The 22153-nt window shown below is 37.0% G+C and overlaps 1 protein-coding gene across 2 annotated transcripts in view; it reads left to right on the top strand.

Moving 5' to 3' along the window:
• The window catches only part of KAT6A (lysine acetyltransferase 6A), a 49594-nt gene that overhangs the window by 2604 nt on the left and 24837 nt on the right, over positions 1-22153 (top strand). For both annotated transcript variants that reach the window (XM_009278408.2, XM_019472691.1), the window contains 4 exons: positions 18710-18818; positions 19389-19504; positions 19763-19844; positions 20626-20761. In XM_009278408.2, coding sequence (XP_009276683.1) covers positions 18710-18818; positions 19389-19504; positions 19763-19844; positions 20626-20761 — 443 coding nt within the window. The remainder of the gene's footprint in view (positions 1-18709; positions 18819-19388; positions 19505-19762; positions 19845-20625; positions 20762-22153) is intronic.

Below are 22153 nucleotides of genomic sequence, written 5' to 3'. Positions count from 1 at the left end.
AAAAAAAAAAAAAAAAAAAAATCTGCACAGCTGCTTTATCACTAGTAAAGTTTCTCTGAAGTTCTAATTCAACTGTGGGAGCTCTACTGCGGACGCAGTACTTAACTAGTCAGAGCGTTGTGTTGTGGGCTGGTGGAACGTAGGAAGTAAGTATTACTATGCTGAAAATTTCAGCTGCTTCCTCTATCCTTTTTTCAAGTGTTCTGTCTACAAATGTTTCCTATGTACTTCTCCAACTATATCAGTAATGAAATCAGTATAGCTGTAAAATTGTATGAAAACTGGATATAAACAAGCCTGGCACATGAGGCAGCTGGATTGAGGGTGGTAGTAACAGTGGAAAATATTAGCTGTGCATATTATTATTAACACAGTATGTTTCGCAGCCTATTCAGTCATCTTGTAATATGCCAAAACTCAGGACCAGCTTGATATTTTTTCAGATGAAGTGTCCCTGGGGTTTTCTTAAAATGGGATATATCAGAGTGGTGAATGATAATATGGGCTACTGTAAATACTGAATTTGGTCTGGGGTTTGTTTTTTGTCCCCTGGAAGAATGTGTGTGTCAGGTTCTTGTGTGTGCATGTGTGCTTAAATATAAACATGTATATGTATTTGTACATGTATATGTATCTGCATTTTGGGCTGTTAGATATGCTCCCTAATTCCTTTCCACCTGCTCAGGTCTGAGCAGCTTGACCACTAAAAGGGTTGTTAGTAATGTTAGAATGCACAGTAATATAGTACAAATTTTGCAAGGGATTTCTTCAATAAATCATTCTGAGATTTTTTTGTGTGTGTGTTTTAAACTAACATCCTAGATTTCTGCTCTTCATGTACCATCTCTGTGCTGTGTAACCCATGTTGAGTTTCATACTAGTTTCTTGAAGTAATTTTGAAAATATTATATTAAAACATCTGTGTAGATTCTGCCAGCATTAATTGGCTGGCAAGTCAGTGGAAGCCAAAAGAACAGTTCCTATTCCACAGGATTTTTAAGACAGTTTGTTTTTTGGTTTTTTTGTTTGGCTTTTTTTTTTAATGCAGACACTATGTGATAATCTTCCTTCACTCTGTTTTGTGTTAAATCTCAACCAGTTATGCAGGTGCAAAAGGCTTACTATGCTGTAGTAATTTTCTTGACTTATTGGGTGCTTGAGAGTGGTGAGGGATTTTTGGGGGGTGTTTTTTGTTTTGTTTTTTTTTCCTTTTTTTCTTTAATGGCATTATTCAGTACAGATTCTTTGGGAGTATTGTGACAGTGTTTCCCTTGATTCTTAGAAGAGCCTTGGCAGCAACATGAGCAAAAGCTTGACCTCCCAAACCTGAGAAATCGTAATGACTTGTCTCTTGTTTGCTGTTGTTAATCTTTTATCCTTGCACTGTTTGGTCTTTACCTTCCATTTAAGAAGTCTCTATATATCATATGATCCAAATTTATGAATCTTAAAGATGTAATATTTCTTCCTTTCATTTGTTCAAAGCTTCCACTCTGCTGCAAGTGCTTACCTGTCTGTTTGATAGCAGTGTCACTTTTGTTTAGATGCCTAGAAGTGAACATTCAATTCTGGATATTTTGCTGTGTGTTATGAAACTGAGTACCTTGCAGGAGGTCTATGAAAGTTGAGGCTTACATTTTTTAAACAAAATAAACATAAAGCAGCACTACAGAAGCTTTGTTTAGTAAATATTATTTGCTTTTTTTCAGATCTTATTTTTTTTATTTCAGTGTTCTGTGAATACCACATTCTAGCGTTCAAGGGAACAAAAACTGGCAAGTTATCATGGTTTACCAGGTAGTAACGACATGCTGCTGACATTATGGTTTTGAAATCCCTGGCCTAAAAACACTACTTGGATGAAAACAAGCAAACAGGAAAAAAAACCTGCTGATGGGTAGAGCTCAGTGCTGAAATTTGCTTATCTGTTAGTGACAACGGCTGACAAAAAGAGCTGTCTTTAATTTCAGTTTTAAGTGCTCTGTGTGCCTTCACTCAGGTGTAGGCTTTAGGGAAGTGGTCTTTTCTTTCTTTTCAGTTTCCTGTAGTTTAGAAGCTAAAATGGGAATTGCAGTTAAGAGCTATTTTTGCAATCCTTGTGATGTTTTGGACTAAATGCTGGACTTGACATTGGTGTTGTTTCTATGATACATGAAAGACTGGTAAGATTCACAATACCCACCCCTGTTGTGGAAAGAAAGAAGAGTGGGGGGGTGGCAAATTGTTGCAATACCTAAAAGTAAAGGGAGTTCGTCCTGAAATTGTAATGAAAGAGGAGACGGTTGAGTTGCTGCCTCTTGGGTAAGTATCAGGCAAGCACTATCCCTTCAACATAGCTGGAAGTGAGGAAGTGTAGATGTTGGTCTCCTACATTAGGTCAGCCAAAAAGGTGATAAGCGTGGAGCAAAGAACGTTCGGCACTGAGTCCACCATCCATCAGTGACATTTGTAGGGAATGAGCAATACTGTGCAAGCTAGATTCTAAAATAAGTAATCCCACTGTTACAGTGCAATTTCTACAGTAAAGCCCTGATTAAATATGCATGAAAGATTTCTCTAAAGTATAACTGTCACTTCTGTTTCATGTGTAATTAGTATACTTGCAGACTGAAACAGGATTTTTACTTTTTAAAGTATTTTGATGAAAAATGGTTGTATGCTAGTATTTGTTCAGAGGAACAGTTTTATTTCTTGAAACTTCCTACTAATTATTATTTTAAAAAATGCTTTTTCTGAGGTGAGAGAGAAAATTCTTTGGTGCTGCTTTGGAAACAACCATAATTTATCTTTAAATGAGTGCCATATATCTTTAGACAGCTGAGGGCAGAATTTTTTTGGCATCTTTATAAAAGCTAAACAATAAACAAATACTGTTTTTTAACATATACTGGCTATTGAGATGTCTTTGGGAATGGAAAGGCTTGACACGAGTATGCAGAAAAAACTTAGTATCTTGATGAAATTTTCTGGGATATTTCACCACCCCTTGATTGGGTTTTTAGTTTTGTGTGGGTGGTGGTTTGTTTTTTTTTTTTGTGTGTGTTCATGATTGGAACAGGTGCTGTAGAGATGATTTAGGAAGTTATCTTACTCATACTGACACCTTGCATCTCTGCCAGAGGTTACCACAGCCATTGCAAAGATAAACTGGTGTTTTGCTCCTCAACTGCTGTAGTTTGTAGCCCAGTTTATTACTATTAAATGAAATTGTTGGTTTAAGCTAATGTTCTGTGTTGTGAAATTCAGCTGCTGCTGCTGGAGGGAGAGAATCTTCGATGAAGGGACAGAGAAGGCAGCACAGGGCGGTAGCCTCTTTAATCATCTCTATTGTGAGCTGGCACATCATCAGAGGCCTTGGTTGCATGCTATTAAGTTGGCCATGCAACCTGCTATACCTTTGTTTTATCTGTACCACTAATACCTTTATTTTTTTGCTTACGTTTTGGCACAAAAGGTGGGTTGCATTTGCCAGACAAGAAAGACTGATTTCTCCCTTTCTTATAGGCACTTAGTTTGAAATACTTTATTTGTGCATTTGAAGCCCAAAAAGTAACGAGTGTCTGCTGCTTAAGTATGGCTATCAAATGCATATTATGTATTTAATTGTGAGAAACTTCCTATGCAGTTGTGTGCTGCATCTTTAGAATGATGGGGGAAAGGACTGCAGATTGCAATATTTTAAGAGTCTTTTTTTCGTTTTGTTGAAACAGAAGAGCTCACTGAACCTATGTTGGTCTGGAAAGCCCTGGGTTGTCTTCCTGAACAGCTCTTACTGGTACAGTAGCCTTTATTTGTAGGGCTATGGTATCTAGTAGTTCAAGTCATACTGTGTTGGCGCTGTACAAAAGTGTAACTGAAAAGCATTTTGTTTTAGAAAGTTGGCATTTAGTGTGAAATAAGAGATGGAGAGCACAAGGTAGTATATACTATCTATGTAACAAATAAAGGTCATGGTATATTAGCTACATGCTGAAAATTTTAATCATGTCTTTTAGTTATTACAAAACAAATGCATTCATGGTTTTGAGATCACAAAAAATTGTGACAGTGTATTATGGCAGTACTTACTGCAGGGTATATCTTCCTTTGGAATCACTTAGCATGACTTTAAAATTGTGTAGTATGATGGTCAAGCTAGAAGGAGGAATCCAGCTACAGCTTGAATACTAGCTTTAGTCAAAAACCAATGAAGATGTGGGAGATCAGAATGTAGTACTTGTATAAAAGTCCAGGCAAACTGTGTTACCTTATTAATGCAGCAGTTTTTGATAAATGCTAAAGCTGTTGTCCCCAGAATGCTAAGGTGTATTGTTTCACTATCCTGCATGTTCTGTTTATCCATTCACTGTCAACAAAAATAGTAATAACGTATTTAAGAATAGGAATTACATTTACCATTTATGTGGTCTATGCATGATTTTTTTGCAGTATGACTACAATTAACAAGTACTGTTTAATAGTTAATATGGTATTACTACAATGCAAGAATTACTGCACTACTACAACACAGTAATATTTAGTACTGTTTAAGAGCAAAGAGCTCTTTCCTGGTACATTGTTGTGAGGAACTAAGCTATAGGAAGATGCAGGTCTTAAGGCTGGAAGGTCTAGATAAAGACAGCTTGCTCTGCTTTTGTTTTGTTGACACTTGTTACAGAACACATGTTAAAAGCCTGTAAGAATTTCTGTAAAATTGTTATTATTAAAAAAAAAAAAATAGTATGTTAACACATCAGCTAACTGAAGGAGAGGTTGAAATTATTGGTGTACATGTTGGATGTTTCCAGAGCATTTGAAATTTGATCTCAGGACAATAGTATGACTGTTTCTTCCACAATTAAAAGGAAAATACAGATGGTATTAATTGATCTCCATTTGCACTCTCCTTGAAACTGTCTTTTATGTCAGTTAAAACTGGATATGGCTGTAGCAACCTTTAAGTAAATATCTTAATATTGTCCTGCAGTACAGCTGAGAGTAAAAAAACAAAATTCTGAAAGTGCTTCCTGGGAAAAAAAAAAACCACGAGGGAAACTCCTGTGGCTGAAAAACAGGAGGAATATTTAAAGCATATTCCCTGTGCTGCTGTCTCACATGTGTTCCCTATGGCATGTCTGTTTCCTGGTTTTGTGTTGCTATTTATATCTGTTGGTACTTATCAATCACTTTAACTGTGGGTTATTATACATGCAGCATCCTTTAGGCCTTCCCTCTTGCAAATAATAGTTCTAGATCCCAGTGTGCACTCGTGTTTATCACATGAAGCCAAACTTTTTCTATCTATTTAGAAAGCTCATATGCTTTGAGGGCATCATAGTTGTTTAGAAGGCCTTTAAGCATACAATAGCTATTGCTATATTGTGCCTGTTTTAGGTTAATAACTGTTAATTCCATGTCTTAAAGCAAAGGACTTTAAGACATTACGGGTAAGGAAGTTATTTGTGGATTGGTTTGTTTTGGGTGGAGTACATAAATGATCTGCAACCAGAGCATTGTAATTACATTTTGAGAGCTCACCCTTGCTCTCCAAGGGTGCTCTTCAAGCTTTGGCTCCCAGCTGGAGGAGGATTAGGATTCACTCTCTTCCAGCTGGTTCTGTGGAAGAGAAGGCTGTAGTTCTGTCTAAAAAAAATCGTGGTTGATAACAGATGGCCTCCATCTGTACTCTCTGTAACTCTGGAAACTCAGTGCTAAAAAATTACTTTGAACTTGATTCACTCGATTAGTGAACAGGTAAAGTAGCTCTTAGTAATAGAGCAAATGTAAGCATGTCAGAAACGTTACTGTCGTGGACAGCTATGAATGGATGCTATGAGGTGGTGCATTTAGGGTGAAATGGTGTGCAATGATACCAAGAGGGGCTCTGGCAGTATTTGGAGTAATGGTAACTTAAAGGCAAAGTTTATGACTGTGGGAAGACATCAGATGTTGTGATGAGTACCTACGTCAATGGGGAACTACTGTGGAGGAAGTGTTTTTAACGGCATTCTCTGCAACAGTTTCAGCAGAAGCTAAGTATAGGATAGCTGGTTAAAAAGGGGGAGACTAGTCCAATATGTTGGTTGGATCCCTGTTGTTAGTCCTTTCTGTCTTGGAGATTGTTGACAGATATGGAATGACACATCTCTGAAGTTTGGTTAATAAAGGAACCTTATTTACTACAGAGCTTTAAAGTGTAGCCAGACAGGGAGGAGGGTGGCTGATGGAGAACGTTGCTAAATAAACAACAGCTTGATTCCAGTGTTAGCTTTGTTATGTAGCAAGGGAAGAAACAGCAGAGAGAATGAGGGCGGATAATTCTGTCCCTGCCCTTCCCCTAGTTTCCCAGCAATTTTATCTTAAGTCATAGTGGTGGCAGGAAAAACAGTTAAAAAGGTATAAATATGAAATGAAGTAATGTCATTTTAGTTGAAAGATAGGTTCTATGTTCTTAAAATAAGTACAAATATACAATCAACAGAAAACCTGGTAAACAAATCCTATGTGTGACAGGCTGCTGAGTCCTTTGACTTCTGTCCTCTGTGGAGTAGGTGGGTAGATATGTTTTATTCCTACTTGCCTCATTAAAGGGTTTCAAACTAAATTTATCCTAATAAGTTGTGATAAGTCATGCTAGTCTTTGTTCTACCTATTTAGGTTTTGTCTTTATTTGTTGTGTAAATCTGACTTAATTTTTCTGTCCTCACCAATTTTTTCTGACTGTGTGAACACCTTTCCTTGGAACAGCTACTAATACTGCTTCAGGTATTGGATGAGAAATTGTAGCTCGTTGCTTGTTTCATTGTCCAAGAATCTGGCAGTCTTTCCATTGTTACTGCTGTTGTGGTAAATCTGGACTTGTAGTGAGATTGAAAAGAGGGAAAAGGGTGTCCAAAAAGAATGACCCTTGCGTAGCAAACAATCCCATTGATAATATATTTGCTTGTTTTGAGTTACATTTGAAGGCCAGTTAACCAGTCTGTGGACCCATGCATGAACAATGAATTCTGGGTTGAAAATACCAAATCTTCCAAGCATGTTTCTATGAAGACCTATGAATTACTAAAACTTCTAATTATCAATACCTCTATCAGTTCACTGTATTTCTGAAAATTGGATAGAACAAATTATGGATCTTGTGCAGCTATTTAGCTGTGTATCAAGTGTTATTAAAAATATGATAATGCAGCTCTTCCTTTTTCTGGAATCTTTGCTTTTAAATCTTTATCAGCAAGTTGAGTCACCATTCTGTCTCCATTTATCCATGTGTAAAATGGAAATTATGTCAAAACTAAAGGTGTTCTGAATTATAAAGGAAATCACCATTTCTATGCATTTCTCCCCATTTCTGTTGAAGTGTCCCATCTAATCTTAAAAGTCCTGAAAAATTGGTGACAGATACAGATTTTAGATGTGTGTGTGTAGGTTTGACTTCGTTTAAAATTCTTCAACAATATACAGCCTCTCCCAGGCATTAAGTTTCTCCTCAGTCTTTGAGACTCAATCCTGGATATTTAGTAATGAGGTGTTTTGATTGGAGTGCTGGATCTCTGAACTTGTCTGGACTCATAGTGAATTCCTTGAAGGTGTGTGTGGAAGGAAAGTAAGTAATTCTGCTGCTCAATGTTACAATGACTAAGCTTCAGAAGCCACTAATCATTAAGATGCATGCAAAATCTCTAGAGTGATCTCAGGAAAAAGTAGATGATGCACTTGCTTTGTGCTGCTACCAATTTTTTTTTTTTTTTTAAATATACATCTGAAAATACAGTGACTGCCTGCCTTACTTCAGCACAGACTTCACCTGGCTTTGTAAATTCAGGGTACCTTTGTATGGGCAGTCTCTCAGCAGCAGACCTGTTTGGAAAAGGTTTTATATGTGCCTGTTTGGGTTTTTGCCACGCTTGCTGTATAAGGCTGCTCATGTGGGAATCATCTATGCTTGTGCAGACTGCATGGGGTGCAGGGAAGGGGAATAGCACTGAATGAGGACTGTGGGTCAAGAATGTGGGACTTTGTTAAATCTTACTGTCAAGAGTGTTATATTGAGCAGTGGATTTTGATAGTGAAGAATTATATGGACTGTTTTTCTTTTTTCCCTCCAATTTCATGTTCAAGGTGGTAGAGCTTCAAAAAATGAGTAGGATTTGGTCCCATAGTTGCACTTGTGTGGGTATTCTGAGTAAACTACAAATAGCAGCCTTGTATCAGATAAGTATTTTTAACATGCACTAAATTCTCATTCACAGTTCCTTTTGTGCCTTGTTATCATGTTTATGTGGGCCCCTGCATTGTGTTAAATATTTTTGTTCATTCATGTTTGTTTTCTAACTGAAGTATTTTCCCTTCTTTTAGGGATGCAGGTAACGTTGAAGTAAAGCAGTGTACAGTATTTAAAGATGGAATAATTACCTATATGCACAGAAATTACTTCGGTGTTTACAAAAGTCTCTTCGCCCAAGTAATTTGGTATTTTTAGAAATCAAAGTCAACACTGAAGTTCCTGATTTTTTGTGAAAACCAAAGTAACATGGAATGCAAACTGTTTCCAATGAAAGGAGTTAAGATTTTAGTTTGCTGTTGATTTGAGGGGTGTGTTTTGCTTTTGCAGCTGTGGAAGTCTATGACTTCTTAGAAATATTATTTCATCTAAAATTGAGTGATATAATCATCTGTTGCTCCTAAGACAAGCATCCTTTATTTTCTTGAAAATTAGGAAGCTGGGACAAAGTATAGGAGAGAACTTACAGGATATAGCTTTGGGTAAAGAAAACTTTAATAACCTGAACTGCCAGGTTCCTGAATCAGTGTCAAATGAAGGGAGTTTCTTTATACTGCAAAAAAAGAAATTTGAGCCTCCCTTCCCTCCTGCCCCCGCCCCAGTTTGCAGGCAGGAAGTCTTGGCATGTGATTCTGATTGTGACGTACAAATCTTGAATTGTTTTAATCCTCTGATTAGAGGACTTGCTAGCTCTGGGAAGGTTATTTAACGATTGACTGTCTAAACATTTCCAGTTGACATTCTGTAAAGTTCTCATCATGTGCATGTCTAATAGTAAGGCAATTTCTTCAGTTTGCATGTCAGCCCCAAGTAGTATCCGCATTGCTTTTTTTCATAGGTTTCCAGATGTCATAACCACTGCATAGAATTCAGCCTGTATATACTGCGCTAATATCTAAGCTATTAAAGTGAAGAGCACTTCACTTTACTCTTGTAGCAGCATTTCAGATGTTCTCTCCATTGTAACAGTCCTTCCTCAAACAGCAGCACTTATTTTGAATGTCCTTTGATTTTTCTTTTTAAATGACCCTTTTATGTTTCTCTTAGGAAGAGGTCTGTATTTCATGCTTGTCATTTCTTCTGTATACTTTTTTATCTCTTCTCCCTTACACTTGTTTTAATGTAGCCTCATGTTGTAGGCCATCATTCTGCCATATAAATATGCTTCTTTCTTTCAAGTGAGACTCAACTAAGTGAATTGGAGACAAAATATCCATTGACAGAGGCAAACATACATACATGTGTTATTGTAATAGTTTTTCATGTGTCTATTAAAATATATTTAGCATTGTTTTCTTGAGCACAAAGAGTATTTTAAGGAATTTCTGTTTTTACTCTCAGTTGCTTTGTATTTTTTCTTCACCATACTGTCTGGAGAGAACGTTAAGAATTGTGATTTGGTAACTCAGATAGAAGAAGAAGGGTGAGTTGTTCACCAGGTTTGAAAAACTGAACCCATTGCTGCCACAAGTTGATATTACTGAATAGTATTTCCCAAATTATGCTGGTTTCCCTATATACAACAAAACCCTCATTATTTGTAAAATTACTTTGGTAATATAAAATTCATTAGTTCTGATTTTATTGAGGCATGGAACTGAAGTGATTTTCTTCCCCAGCCACTGATCCAAAAGGCATGGGATCCAGGCTTTGTGATGCCCTGCTCACTGAAACATGTTTCCTCATGTTTTAAATCACTTTCTTCACGTGGTGTAGGTTGTACTTCCCCTCTGGCTTTTCTGGTTCATCTACTCTTTCCAGTAGCTTCAACATTTGAGGCAGACCTTTGCAACAGCATGGGCTATTTGAAGTGCGGAGTAATGGTTTGTCAATTGTTTAAAAACAGACACGCAAAAGAACATTACCTAGCATGAATTCTCAAAAGCCATCTCTCAGTGCTCCTGGGTGATAACTTCTAGCTAAGAAACAAATGTACTGTAGTGGGGATGGTTCTGTAAATACTAGTTGTGGTAGATTCTCTCTCTGGAGGGCTCATATTCAGGATGTCTTAAAGAGCAAAGGGGGGGGGGAAAGTTGGTGTGAGTGTATGTGTTTCTTTTACACTAGCTTTAATTTTACACCTACTCGATTCCAACCACAATGACTACTACAAGCAGATGTGTGATGATGGGGGCAAAGACGGTCCTGGTATCTAGTGAGCCTCTGATGGTGTTAAAATGTCTGCAGGAAGCAAAGTGCATTCAGGTTACTGACAGTGACCGCTGTGACAGTGTGGGCTGCAGAGTTGACACTGAGTTTTGAGGAGTTTCCTACCTCACTTCTCCTAAATTAAGAAGACTGCAAAGCAGATGGATTGGCCAAAACTGAGGTTTAAAAATTCCCCCCACACACTTTTTCCATAGGCACTTCTTTGTAATTGCCTTTAGGAGGGGGTACAGTCTGTGAATCCGTAGAGCACGTTTGGTTTCTAGACATCCTTTGTATAGTAACAACATGTGCTGAGAGGCTGGCAGGCTGTAAGACACTGTCAGTCCAATTTGTTCTGGCTCCCTCCCTTGCTGAATCTGGTGACATCACACAGATAGATGTGTTTGTGAGAAAAACAGCAGAAGGAGTTGAATGTCTGCCAAAAATTTGCAGTATGAAACTGAGCTGGCTGCTTCCAATCTTGTTTTCACGAATCTTTCATTGTGTGCTTGCGTTTTTCACTTGCCAGGATGTTCTTTGCGGAACAAACACAGCAGCAGTGAAATCTCTCCATACTTAGCATAACAGAGTCTCACACAGAAGCTTTGGAGGAGTAGCCTGATCTGAACATTCAAAGTTACTCCAATTTAATAAATTATTCTAAAACGTTTTGAATTCTAGTAGAATCTTATTCTTTATTCCCCCAAACTGTAGCTGATTTGTTTTGTAAATGTGGTTAAGTGTTTGTTTGCAATTTGTCAGAGGTGGTAAATACAGGAAACATTGAAGCTGTGAAGGATAATCTTTGATCTGGTTCTTCCAAAGCTAGACAGTGTTTACATGTAGACATCCAAATTTGAAGGACTATGGGGATGAACAGGGTGTGCACAAATACTGGCTAGAAGAGATAAGAAAGACTATCTTTGACTGTACAGAGGATCTGTAAAATTCTCTTTGATTAAATAAATTGCTCATGAACTTCCTGCAGAGGATACGTGAAATAGTTTACTTCTTCCCTGAAAAGTTGCATGAATGTTCCAGCTTTGCTTTCACAAGGTTGCTTTCACAAATGATATAGGATAGCCACTGTTAGATGAGGCCAGCTGTGTTTGGGGAAATTTTTTTTCAGTGAAATGATATATACTTTCTGCTCCTCCTGTTTGCAGAAAAGTATTTATATTCAAGAAAAAAATAAATTGCAAGACAGCTAATGAAATTCACTGCTAAGCTTTGCTAGCCAATAATCTCTATAGAAAAATAAGAGATAGGGAGAACCGTAACAAATATAATTGTTCATGTCTTCTAATGCTTCACGAGGAATATGCAGCTTTTATGGTCATTAAGCATTTTGTAATTACCTCAGTCACATAGCTGGAAAGTGTATGTAATCATATGAAGCTATCATTGAATCTGAAACAATTCAGATGTGAACTGCTAATACAATAAATTCCCCATAACTTGTATACAAGTCTGCAGGGGCTGTAGTAATGCTGCTTTTTTTAATGCAAGAACAAAGTATTACACTACAACTAGTGAAGCAGTCATAGAAGACTCCTTGATGCAACATTATGTGGCAGTCATGGGAGTATCATTAAAGTTTGGTTACTTGATTACTTGAATGAACTTTATTTGTAAGTCATCTTATCTTACAAATTAGGTTTCTTCTGGCTAATGTCATATACTTTGCTGCAGCTACATGAGGATTTTGGAGCTGAAGTTGGATAGAAGCATGTACAAGGTGAATAGAAGTATAGTTAAGTGCAGTCTAATGATATTAAGAGATTTGCAAATACAAATGCAGTGTAGACATGAGCAAAAGAAAAGCATGCAAGTGAAAGTGCGTGGACTAGGAAAGTAATTTTGAGGCTCATCCTTAGTGAAGCAGGGTGGCAGTCTGAAATACATCAGACACAAGCTTACTTAGTTGTACCTGTTTTTTCATGCTCACTGCTCTTTAGTGCCATGTTGTTGTTACATTATAATAAAATTCTAAAACATTTCAGTAAAAGGATCAGCTGCCCTGCATTGCACAATTGCTTCAAGTTTTCCCTTTAAGTCAAAGAGATAAAAGAAAAAAATCTTCCCTTACTCATACCAGTTAACATCCAGCAGTAGTGCATACACACAGCTGAATGAAAGTAGCTGAAATGACAATGAGATCATTGGAGTTGTTCAGTTTCAATGTAACTGCCATGTTGAAATTGAACTCTAATATCAGAATTTGAGAAAGGGAAATGTTGTTTCCTTTTTACAGCCAAGTAAATCAAAGCAAAGACAAGTGGAGATTATTGTTGTCATCATTGTTGATAAGGCGGAGGTGTCTTTGCTGGCCAGGGAAAAGACTGAGTACGCTTTGGGGTACTGCTGCCTGGGGTAAGCTCTTGCTCCAAAGGAAAATATAATTCCTTGGTTAGTAGGTTATATAATTCATGCTCTGACAGACTTTTGTCAGGGAGCGTCTCTGAGATTGCCATGTTACTGACTGTATATTATAAAATACTAACTTTGTAGAGCACTTCTTACTTAAAACAAAAACAAGGACTTCTGCTGAAAGTTCTGGATTTTTTTTTCTCTGCTGTGTCTCTTCCTGTACTAGCCTTTCTCATGGAAGGTGAGGGAGCAAATTAAAGAAGCAGGAAGTTGACATGTTCTTTAGGATGTAGTGGTAAAACCTTCAGCTAAAAGGCTTGGAGAGTAGAAAAAAATGTTAAAAAAAAAAAAAAAAAAAATAGGACTGCAGCTCAGGAAGTTTTTATTCTGACAGCAATCCATTGATCGAATAAGATATGTTTATAAAAGATACTTTTATAAATCTGTTATGGTAGTCTTTTTTTTTCAGTGATATCACTGTTCATTGCTGCTGGCTTTTCTGTGCCAAAAGGAGTGAAATTGTCATCAGTCTTATTCTGCTCTGCAAAAGCTATTCCAATGCACTCTGCATACAGTTTAGCAAGTTGATATTATTTTAAAATGACTTCTACAAAAACTAACCACAGCATTGGGACCAGCAAGATGTGAATATGCAATTGATGTCAAAGGGATTGATACCTTCAGTGGATAACAGTATCACTGGTATCTAGAAATGTCTGCTGTCACTTGTGAAATGTCCAGTCTTGTATGAATGAGTTGCATGTTATGTGGTAAGAGACTCAAATGTGTGGGCATGTGTAAGTCATCTAAAACTATATCAAACAGTACTCATGGTAGAGGCTAACGTAACTTAATTTAAATGAAAATTTGGGCCAACAGGTGAATTTTGATGTAGTGTAGTAAATATTGCTTGAAGTATACAATAGGTTTAAATGCACAATATTTCTTTATAATACATTTAAACAGTCAATTTTTTAATCCTTTTACTGTCCTATTGTTCTTTGATTAATAAGTGTATAGGACTGCAGTGTTCGATGCCACAAGGTTTCCCACGAGGTAGGGAAGGTATTGGCAGAAAGGATGTATTTAATGCACCTAAGCTGTTAATTGTTGTTTCTTAGGAATATGTACAGAAAGAGATCTTTAGTAAGCATCATAAAGGCTTGAAGTGTTAGTAGCATCAGCTGTTGGCATATGAACTGTAACTTTGGGGGATTTTTGAATGGGAACTACTTAGGGTTGCCAAGGAGGGCATCTCAGTGGCATCATGTGGTAGGATTACCTCAGTAGCTTTTCCCCAAAACATAGAACAAATATTTGTGGAATAATTTTGCCTTTATGTTTTCAGTAATAATTCTGTGATGTTTTGTAAGAAAAGCTGTGCTTAGGATTCTTTACCCATAATACCTTTAAAAGAACTTCTTATTATCTATACATCTGCTGGCTATGAGTTTCTTTTGTTTTATGTTTATTACTTGACTTGCATATAGAAAATAATAGTTTATTTTAAGACTGTGCCTATCTAACTGTCAGGAATTGGTTCACCTGTTATTGCTTTGTCAGAAAGGTTGCTCTATGTTAATATGTTTATATTTCTTCCATGTATAAATACTTACATTTAGTGTCCAATTAATTTCTCAGTTATTCCTGAGTATATTAATTTCTGTAGGTCATCTATTCTTAAATAATTTTTATTGTCTGTCCTTTGAAAATTATTTCCATATCCTGCTGTTACATGAATATTGGAGCTAGACATACAATCCTAGTAATAGTCTTGATAATCTAATTTCTATTTTATATTCGTCTTGTATTTGTCTGTAATATTTAAACATATAAAGCAAAAATAGATAGGAAATATTTATTCCTTTTTTGCGTTATTTACAATTTTATCATCTGCTCCCTGCAAGGAGCCTTTTGCCATTCGTTTCTTCCTTCCCCTCCTTGTAGGTTGTTCTGTTCTCTTTATTTTTCTTACTTGCTGCCCAATAATAATTTGTTAATTCTTATTGTATCTTTCATGTACACCTAATACTGCTGGCAAAAATTTTGCAATCTTCTTGTCTTCTTTCATATGATTTATCTCGTTCCATGGTGGTGTCTGCTGTGATGTTGAAAAAAAAAAAAAAAAAAAAAGAGAGAGAGAGAGAAATATAATTACCAAATGGTGTTTGTGTTCTTTAAGTGGTGCCAAAAGTTTGAATGTCTTATCTGTGGTTATATTGCAATTCAGTAATACAGTTAATAAGGTGTGACCACATAATTAAGTCCATTTTGCTACACTTGTAGATGTTAGACCAAATGCATTCTTGATGTAATGTGTAAGGGATGGCAAAAACATCAGTTCTTACTCTGTGATGGCAAATATGATTTGCTTGGTTTCTTTGTATTGTGACGTTGGGGTACAGCCCTTCTCCATGAATAAGTAGTCTCTCCAAGTGCTACTGTGATTACATATATAGTGGAAAATGAAATTCTTCCGGTTGTTTAATTGTAACTATATGTTGACAGCATTTCTGAGTACTTATCTGTAGCAGTTTGATTCTGTATGTCCAGATTTGCAGAGTAGGCATTTTAGGCTTATGTCAAGTCTCTGAATTAACTCATCATTTTACAGCCCTTTGAACTAAAGCCATAAATGTTTTCTTGAGATATGTAAGCAATTTAGATTGAAATTTGGTGCAGATTTCAGTTCTGAAAGTAAGTTGTCCCTTTTGTATGTAGAAAAACAACATTTTGTGCGTGTTCTGGTCTATTACAGTATCACTGAGGTTATTCTATATTCAGAGCAAGGAAGTGCTGGGGTTTTGGATCATGGTTTCTTTTTGTATTTTTTGGCAGTCTTCATTCACTTAATTATTTCTGCTTTCAATTGGTAACTTCAAAGCTAACAGAAGTGTGTAGAGTAATACAAATCTTTTTGTCATAGCTTGGTTGTCATTCTTAACCCTTCTTCTGCTTCATTGCTTTTTTTTAATACCAGATGTAAACCTCAGCATTCGATAATGCAACTTTAATGTCACATTGGCTCTTAACTATGAGTTAAAAATCAGTAAACTGTTTGTGTCAGAAAGTAAGATTTAGCCATACATGCAGGGAAATTGATGCTGTTGAATGTCCAGTCACATTAAATTTTAATTATTAGAAAGAATAAATGTTCCTTTTTACCTTCTGTCTGAAAGACGGTTACAATGTAGTTGAGATTGTCTATGAAACTTTATCATAACCTCAGACTGAAATGAGAGGGAAGCGAATGATTCTGGGATGTGAAATCATGTTCACTGAGTCCATTTCTGGCAAAACCGCACTTGTAATATTGTGGAAATTACAATTTGCTTTATTTAAAAGCAGGTGAAGAGTTTTTGTAATTTTTTTTTTTTTTAATATATATATATATATGACCAAATATAAAGGATGATTGAACATTCCAGATTGGATTCTAAAGGATTCTAAACCTTCTTAATGCAACTTTGTGGCGGCACGAGATCATTGTATTTCTTTCAGAGAGGACCAGCAGATGCCTAGACAGGGATCATTGCGTTCTAGTTCTCATGAACATTCCAGATTGGATTCTAAAGGATTCTAAACCTTCTTAATGCAACTTTGTGGCGGATCAAGATCATTGTATTTCTTTCAGAGAGGACCAGCAGATGCCTAGACAGGGATCATTGCGTTCTTTAGTTCTCATGCTGATCTGCTTGTTGATGTTACTTAAGGAATTTTCTCTGAGCATTTTCTTACCTGAAAATGGGAATAATGGTGTTTATCTACTTCGTGTAGTATTGAAATGTGGATACAATAGCAAAAAAAAGAACCAGTTATTATTCTTATGGGAAAGATGAAGGTTAGTTACTACCTCTTGGAACAAGTTATTATTAAGTATTCCTCAGGAAGAAGAGATTGAAGGTAAGAAGACAAGTGAATGTTTCTCAGAAGGTAGAGGGTAAAAGTAGTTCCTGAAATCTTGACTCCAAAGAAATTAAAGCACTGACAGACCCTTAATACACAGTTTTTCCCTCTAGTAAACCTCATACTGACTGGAAGCAGCTAGCTGTCTGGCACCTAGAGTCCAGTCGTGAACAAAAAGAGAACAATTTGTGCACAGTCAGTCCCCTCTCTGTGTTAAAAGAGGATGGGGGCTCCCTACATAGCTGATTTTAGCCAGCATTACTGTGGTGACTATGGCTGGAAAGATACTTCCTGTGGAAGTGAGGATGCTAGTTTTCCCCTCCCACTTAGATATTAATGATTTGTGTGCTTGGCATAACTATCTACAGTTGTCTTGTTTTCTCCCTTTCTCAAAAGGAGCAGAAGCTGGAATCCTTCAATTAACTAAACCTATGAATGTGTTTCAGACTGAAATAGTTTGATGGGCAGGTGATTTCATATTAGTTTACACTTCAACATCATCTGGGATTTACCCAAAGGCTGATAAATACTTGTGTTCAGGATGAGGAATGTTAGGCTTTCATTCCCAAGTAGTCATTCCACACTGTGTGGCTTAATTTTGAAATAGCAAATTTTCTAAGGTGTTCTGATTGTTTCCATCTAGTGGATGTTTTAAGGAACACACCTCAGTCTGTAAGTATACTGGATCTGTACACCGAAGTAAAGAGAGAGCTTGAAACTTCCAGTTTCTATATTACTGTAATATAAACCAACCTGATTTGTGCAAGAAACTATGCTGGATATAGCTTTTGCTTTGGCTTAGCCAGAGTAAAGATTCCTTGAAGTTCTTCTGGCATATACTTCCATACAATAATTAACAGTATGTGCATATGTAGCTGCATAATATACTTTGAAAAAGGTATGTCTAAAATCATTAACTGCAATGTGATAACAGCTATACAAAGAAAGTGTCTCAAAATTGACCATAATCTAACATTTTTTGTGTTTTCAGTGTTTTAAATGTGATTTTAGCATATTTTTATTATATTTTTAAATTAAATTTTGCTTACATCTTTGCTCTGAAAACTATAAATCACAGACTTGTCTTGGAAAATGCAGAATTGGATTAGAAAGAATTTGCTAGATTATGAAATCCAGCACTTAATGTTACTGGAGATAAGGCTATCCTTTCGCTCTCACTAGTTGATCAAGTGCCACTTTAAAACAATCAGTTATTGCACTTTTTACTTCTTTGAGGTGGCTGTTGTAGAATGGCAGTCCTTTGGTTTAAAAACCTCTTGCTTATTCCAGGGCAAATGTATTGTTGGCTAGTTAATATCTATTTTTTATTTTGCTAGTGTTGTGCCTCATCTTAAATACATCTTTTTCCCTACATAATGTTTAACCTCCCTGAACTTATTCAGAGAGAGCAAACCTTTTCCTCTGCTGCTTTTGAGTGTTAAGCAGCATATTCACATAATTTCTTATAAGAGAATTTTCTTTTATTTTCATTTTTTATAACCATGTTAATAGTTGTACAGTTGTTGTACTTGTTCTATAGGATGTTGTATTCCAGGTAATGTATTGCAAATGCTTTTAATGATTGCACTACCGCTTTCTGGATACCTGGTGGGAATTTCTAAGACTGCTGTGTTCTGGGGTCATCTGTGCCTTTTTTCCACCACTGCATCACCTCATAGCTCGTTCATTTGTTGACAAATTAAGGCACCAACTCTCTCTAACTTTGCATTCAGTTATATATTAATTTATAGCTCTCTTTCCCAGCTTGTTTTTCCAAGTTTCCCCTAGCCCTGGAATGCCGTTCTCTTTTCCTTTGTACTTGGGATTGTCTTTTGTCTTTGGAGTTCTAACTTTTATTCAGGTTATAGTTAATGCAGTATTGTGTGGTGAGAACCAACTAAAATCTGTGAGACACAGTGTATATTACATACTGTTTACATGTGATATAAATGTCTGTGTGATTTTGTGTATTATGATTCGCTACCTTGATATACTGAGTGCTTTTATTGTCTGTTTTCCTCACAGCCGGTTGCTGAACCAATTCCAATCTGCAGTTTCTGCCTTGGTACAAAAGAGCAAAATCGGGAGAAGAAACCTGAAGAGCTCATCTCTTGTGCTGACTGTGGCAACAGTGGTAGGTGATAATTTACAGTGCTGCTAGTAATAACTCATCCACTTGAGACAGAAGAGCTTGGTATAGTGACTGCTACTGACCCATACATATGAGGAGTATGCATCTAATAATAACCTTGCCACTGGAAACAGAGAAGTCTAGTACAGTGACTACTCCTGACCCATACATATGAGGAGTATGTATCTATGGCATATGATATAGTTAGTTTAGCTGAATCTCATGCTCTCAGAAGGGAGACAGTTAAGTTAACCGAACACAAATAGTTCATTTGGCTCCTGGAGGTTTCTTTAAAAATGTGGTAATGATGACCAGTGTTATCATGTTTCTCAATTCAGTTATGAAAAATTATCTTGGTGTTCTTTTGTATGTGGGCCTGCCACTTGCTATCTAGGGTATTGTTTTTGTATTATAAGTAGATAAGAATAGAAGCACCTAAAAATAGGAGTATCTGGATAACCAAAATTCTGCATGGGAATACGTAATTGATAAAGTAATCTCTCTGTGAGCTATCTGTGAGCATTAATAGCAGAGGAATGGCTTTACTGGTATAATTTTCTCCTTTCTCTGTAGGTCATCCGTCCTGTTTGAAGTTCTCTCCAGAGTTGACAGTTCGAGTGAAAGCCTTGCGATGGCAGTGTATTGAATGCAAAACATGCAGTTCCTGTCGAGATCAGGGCAAAAATGCTGTGAGTATAGTGGAATATGGACTGAACGAAGAGGATATCAGTCTTGTGGATGTTGTTAAACTACAAAATAAAATCATTCTAGAGTCAAATATTTGCAGCTTTTGTTTGAGTCTGGTAGTCTTTCTGAGACCTGTGAAATACTATGATATGTCTGTAGTTGAAAACTCTGTGTGTGTTCTCTGAAATGGTGACAAATTAATGGAGGGCTTGATGCTGATGCACATCTAAAGAGAGATTAACTTTATCTGTCTTCAACAGGATAACATGCTATTTTGTGACTCATGTGACCGTGGCTTTCACATGGAGTGCTGTGACCCCCCTCTTACCAGGATGCCAAAAGGTGAGGACTTTGTGATGAAAAGGGTAACTTAAGATGGTGTTGGAAGAGAGCACTGGGTAGAAAGTGCTTCCACATATTTGATCCTCTTTTAGCTACATTTAACTTGTTCTTTACAGCATTGCTTTTCAGGTATTAGAAACTAGAGAAGGGTCAGAGCTTCACATCCGGATTTTCCACTATCTCCTGCTTCCTGTACATTACTGTCTGTGAGGGTTTTGAAAAAAATCTTTGAGGTTTGAGGGAATAGAAGTGATCCTTGCAGGTTAAAATGATCAGCTTCCATTTGAATGAATAGTCTTGTACAAAAGAAAGAGATGGGCTTCTTAAGTTTTTGAAGTCATATCCATTTGGACAGTAGAGAATCCTGGAGGACAACCAAACTTCTGTTTTCCATCAGAAAGCAGGTTATCTATGAAGATTCTTCCTTGACAGTTAGAAGAAAATTTTCCTATAGAAGATAGTTGGAAGTAGTGTAGTCCTAAGCAGAATATGGGATAAATAAATGTGTTACTTCTTTATGGTTTTCTGATAATGTGCTACGAATTAAAGAGACTTCCTGCATGGTTGTGGGAAGTTTGTCTGGGGGGGGAGGGGGAAATTAACTGGACTTGAGTTTAGATTGCTGGAACATATACATAATTTTTCTTACATGTATATGTGATAATTGAGGCCTTTGGTACTGTTCCTACCCTTTCTGTCAGAAGGCCTGGGGCCTGTAATTCTCCTTTTTGTCCTATATAGATGTCCCCTGCATTCAGTGATGGGGACTTGTGTCTTATAGGTATGTGGATATGTCAAATATGTCGGCCACGGAAGAAAGGAAGAAAACTTCTACACAAGAAGGCAGCACAGATAAAACGACGGTATGCTAACCCAATAGGACGTCCCAAAAACAGGTTAAAGAATCAAAATACAACGTAAGTCTCTCTATAAGGAGGAGTAAAGTGTGAGATTCTGTAGGGGAGTGGGTATTTCTGAAGTGTCTGGTCTACTCTGTGAGAAGATCTCTTTTACAATGAAGAGCTTTTTGTTATTTAATACAGAATTTCTGAAGAGTGCTGTGAAAGACTAGAAGTAATCTGAGTGCTTCTTTTTGCCTAGATTTGTGACTATTTGTAATAACTTGCTATTTAGTTTTGAACTACTCCTTATAGCCATAGATTAATTTTGCTGTTCATGTCCAGTCTGTTTTGCTGGATGGCTGCTTCTTCCAGCATAATTGTTTTGCTTTGCATTTCTCAAGAACCCTTTCTGATGTTTAGAGAAACTAAGTAATCTACAATAAAGCATGTGAGGTGGTTGTTTGATGTATATTTGATCTGACACTGCTGCCAGAAAATATTTGGCCCCTTTCTGCTTCCATTCCACATGTTTCTGCATTTTTGGGGCACTCTATTGGGCTGGGACAGATTGTGTGGCCTCATACTAGCTTCTATGAAGAAAATATCCCAGCCAAAACCAGCATACCTTGTCATGGTTGTTGTGGGGCAGCCAGTCGTCAGGGAACTGGATTTGGGTGGGCGGGAATTCTTTGGATAACTGTTCAGCCAGAGCAATTTCCTTGAATTAAGATTGCTGTGCAGTGCCTGTTGTGATGCAGCTCTATTGACTGTGCAGGGGACAAAACAGTGAAGGAGCATGTCACAAGAACTTCTGTCTTTGGGCATCAGGTCAGCTTTAAAAAAAAACGTTGAACTACCACTTGATTCTAACCAATAGCATCAAAGGATGTTCTGGAAAAAAAACCTTATGAAGTTTAATGCTTATAAAAACGTAGAGGGAATGTCTCTCTTAAACACCCTATTTTTTTTCAGTCTGTGTGATACCTTTGCTTAGAGGAACTCCTGATATAATTCAGAGGGGCAAAAGTAAAGCTAGCTATCTGCTGTTGCTGTTTTACCTTTTTTAATTTTTATGTCATGATTTATTCACAATTTTTTTGCCTTTGTTCCATCATTTCACTTGCAAAATGTATCCACAGAATTATGCAGATGCTTAGTTTGTCTTTTTGGAAAAAGCAGCCTATTTCTATCCTCTGTAGCTGCAAAGTTTGTAGCTAAAAACAGTCAGCTTCCTGAAACAGCAGTCGGTCTAGAGCAATCCCTCTGAGAAGTGTTAAATACTCAGTTATCTCAATAGAGTTTTAAAATTTCCAGCCTGAAAGATGGCAGCTGGTTGGAGATCGACACTGTTTTCTGCTAAGATGACCATCAGTGGTATAGGTTCTTAGCTAACTGACACTTGCAAGTCTATGGGGCCGGATGGGATCCACCCGAGAGTGCTGAGGGAGCTGGCGGAGGAGCTTGCCA

Source organism: Aptenodytes forsteri, unplaced genomic scaffold, assembly GCF_000699145.1.
Source record: "Aptenodytes forsteri isolate BGI_AS27 unplaced genomic scaffold, ASM69914v1 Scaffold298, whole genome shotgun sequence".
Lineage (NCBI taxonomy): Eukaryota > Metazoa > Chordata > Aves > Sphenisciformes > Spheniscidae > Aptenodytes > Aptenodytes forsteri.
The sequence above is the reverse complement of the archived record's forward strand: the minus strand, read 5'-3'. Positions and strand labels throughout refer to the sequence as shown.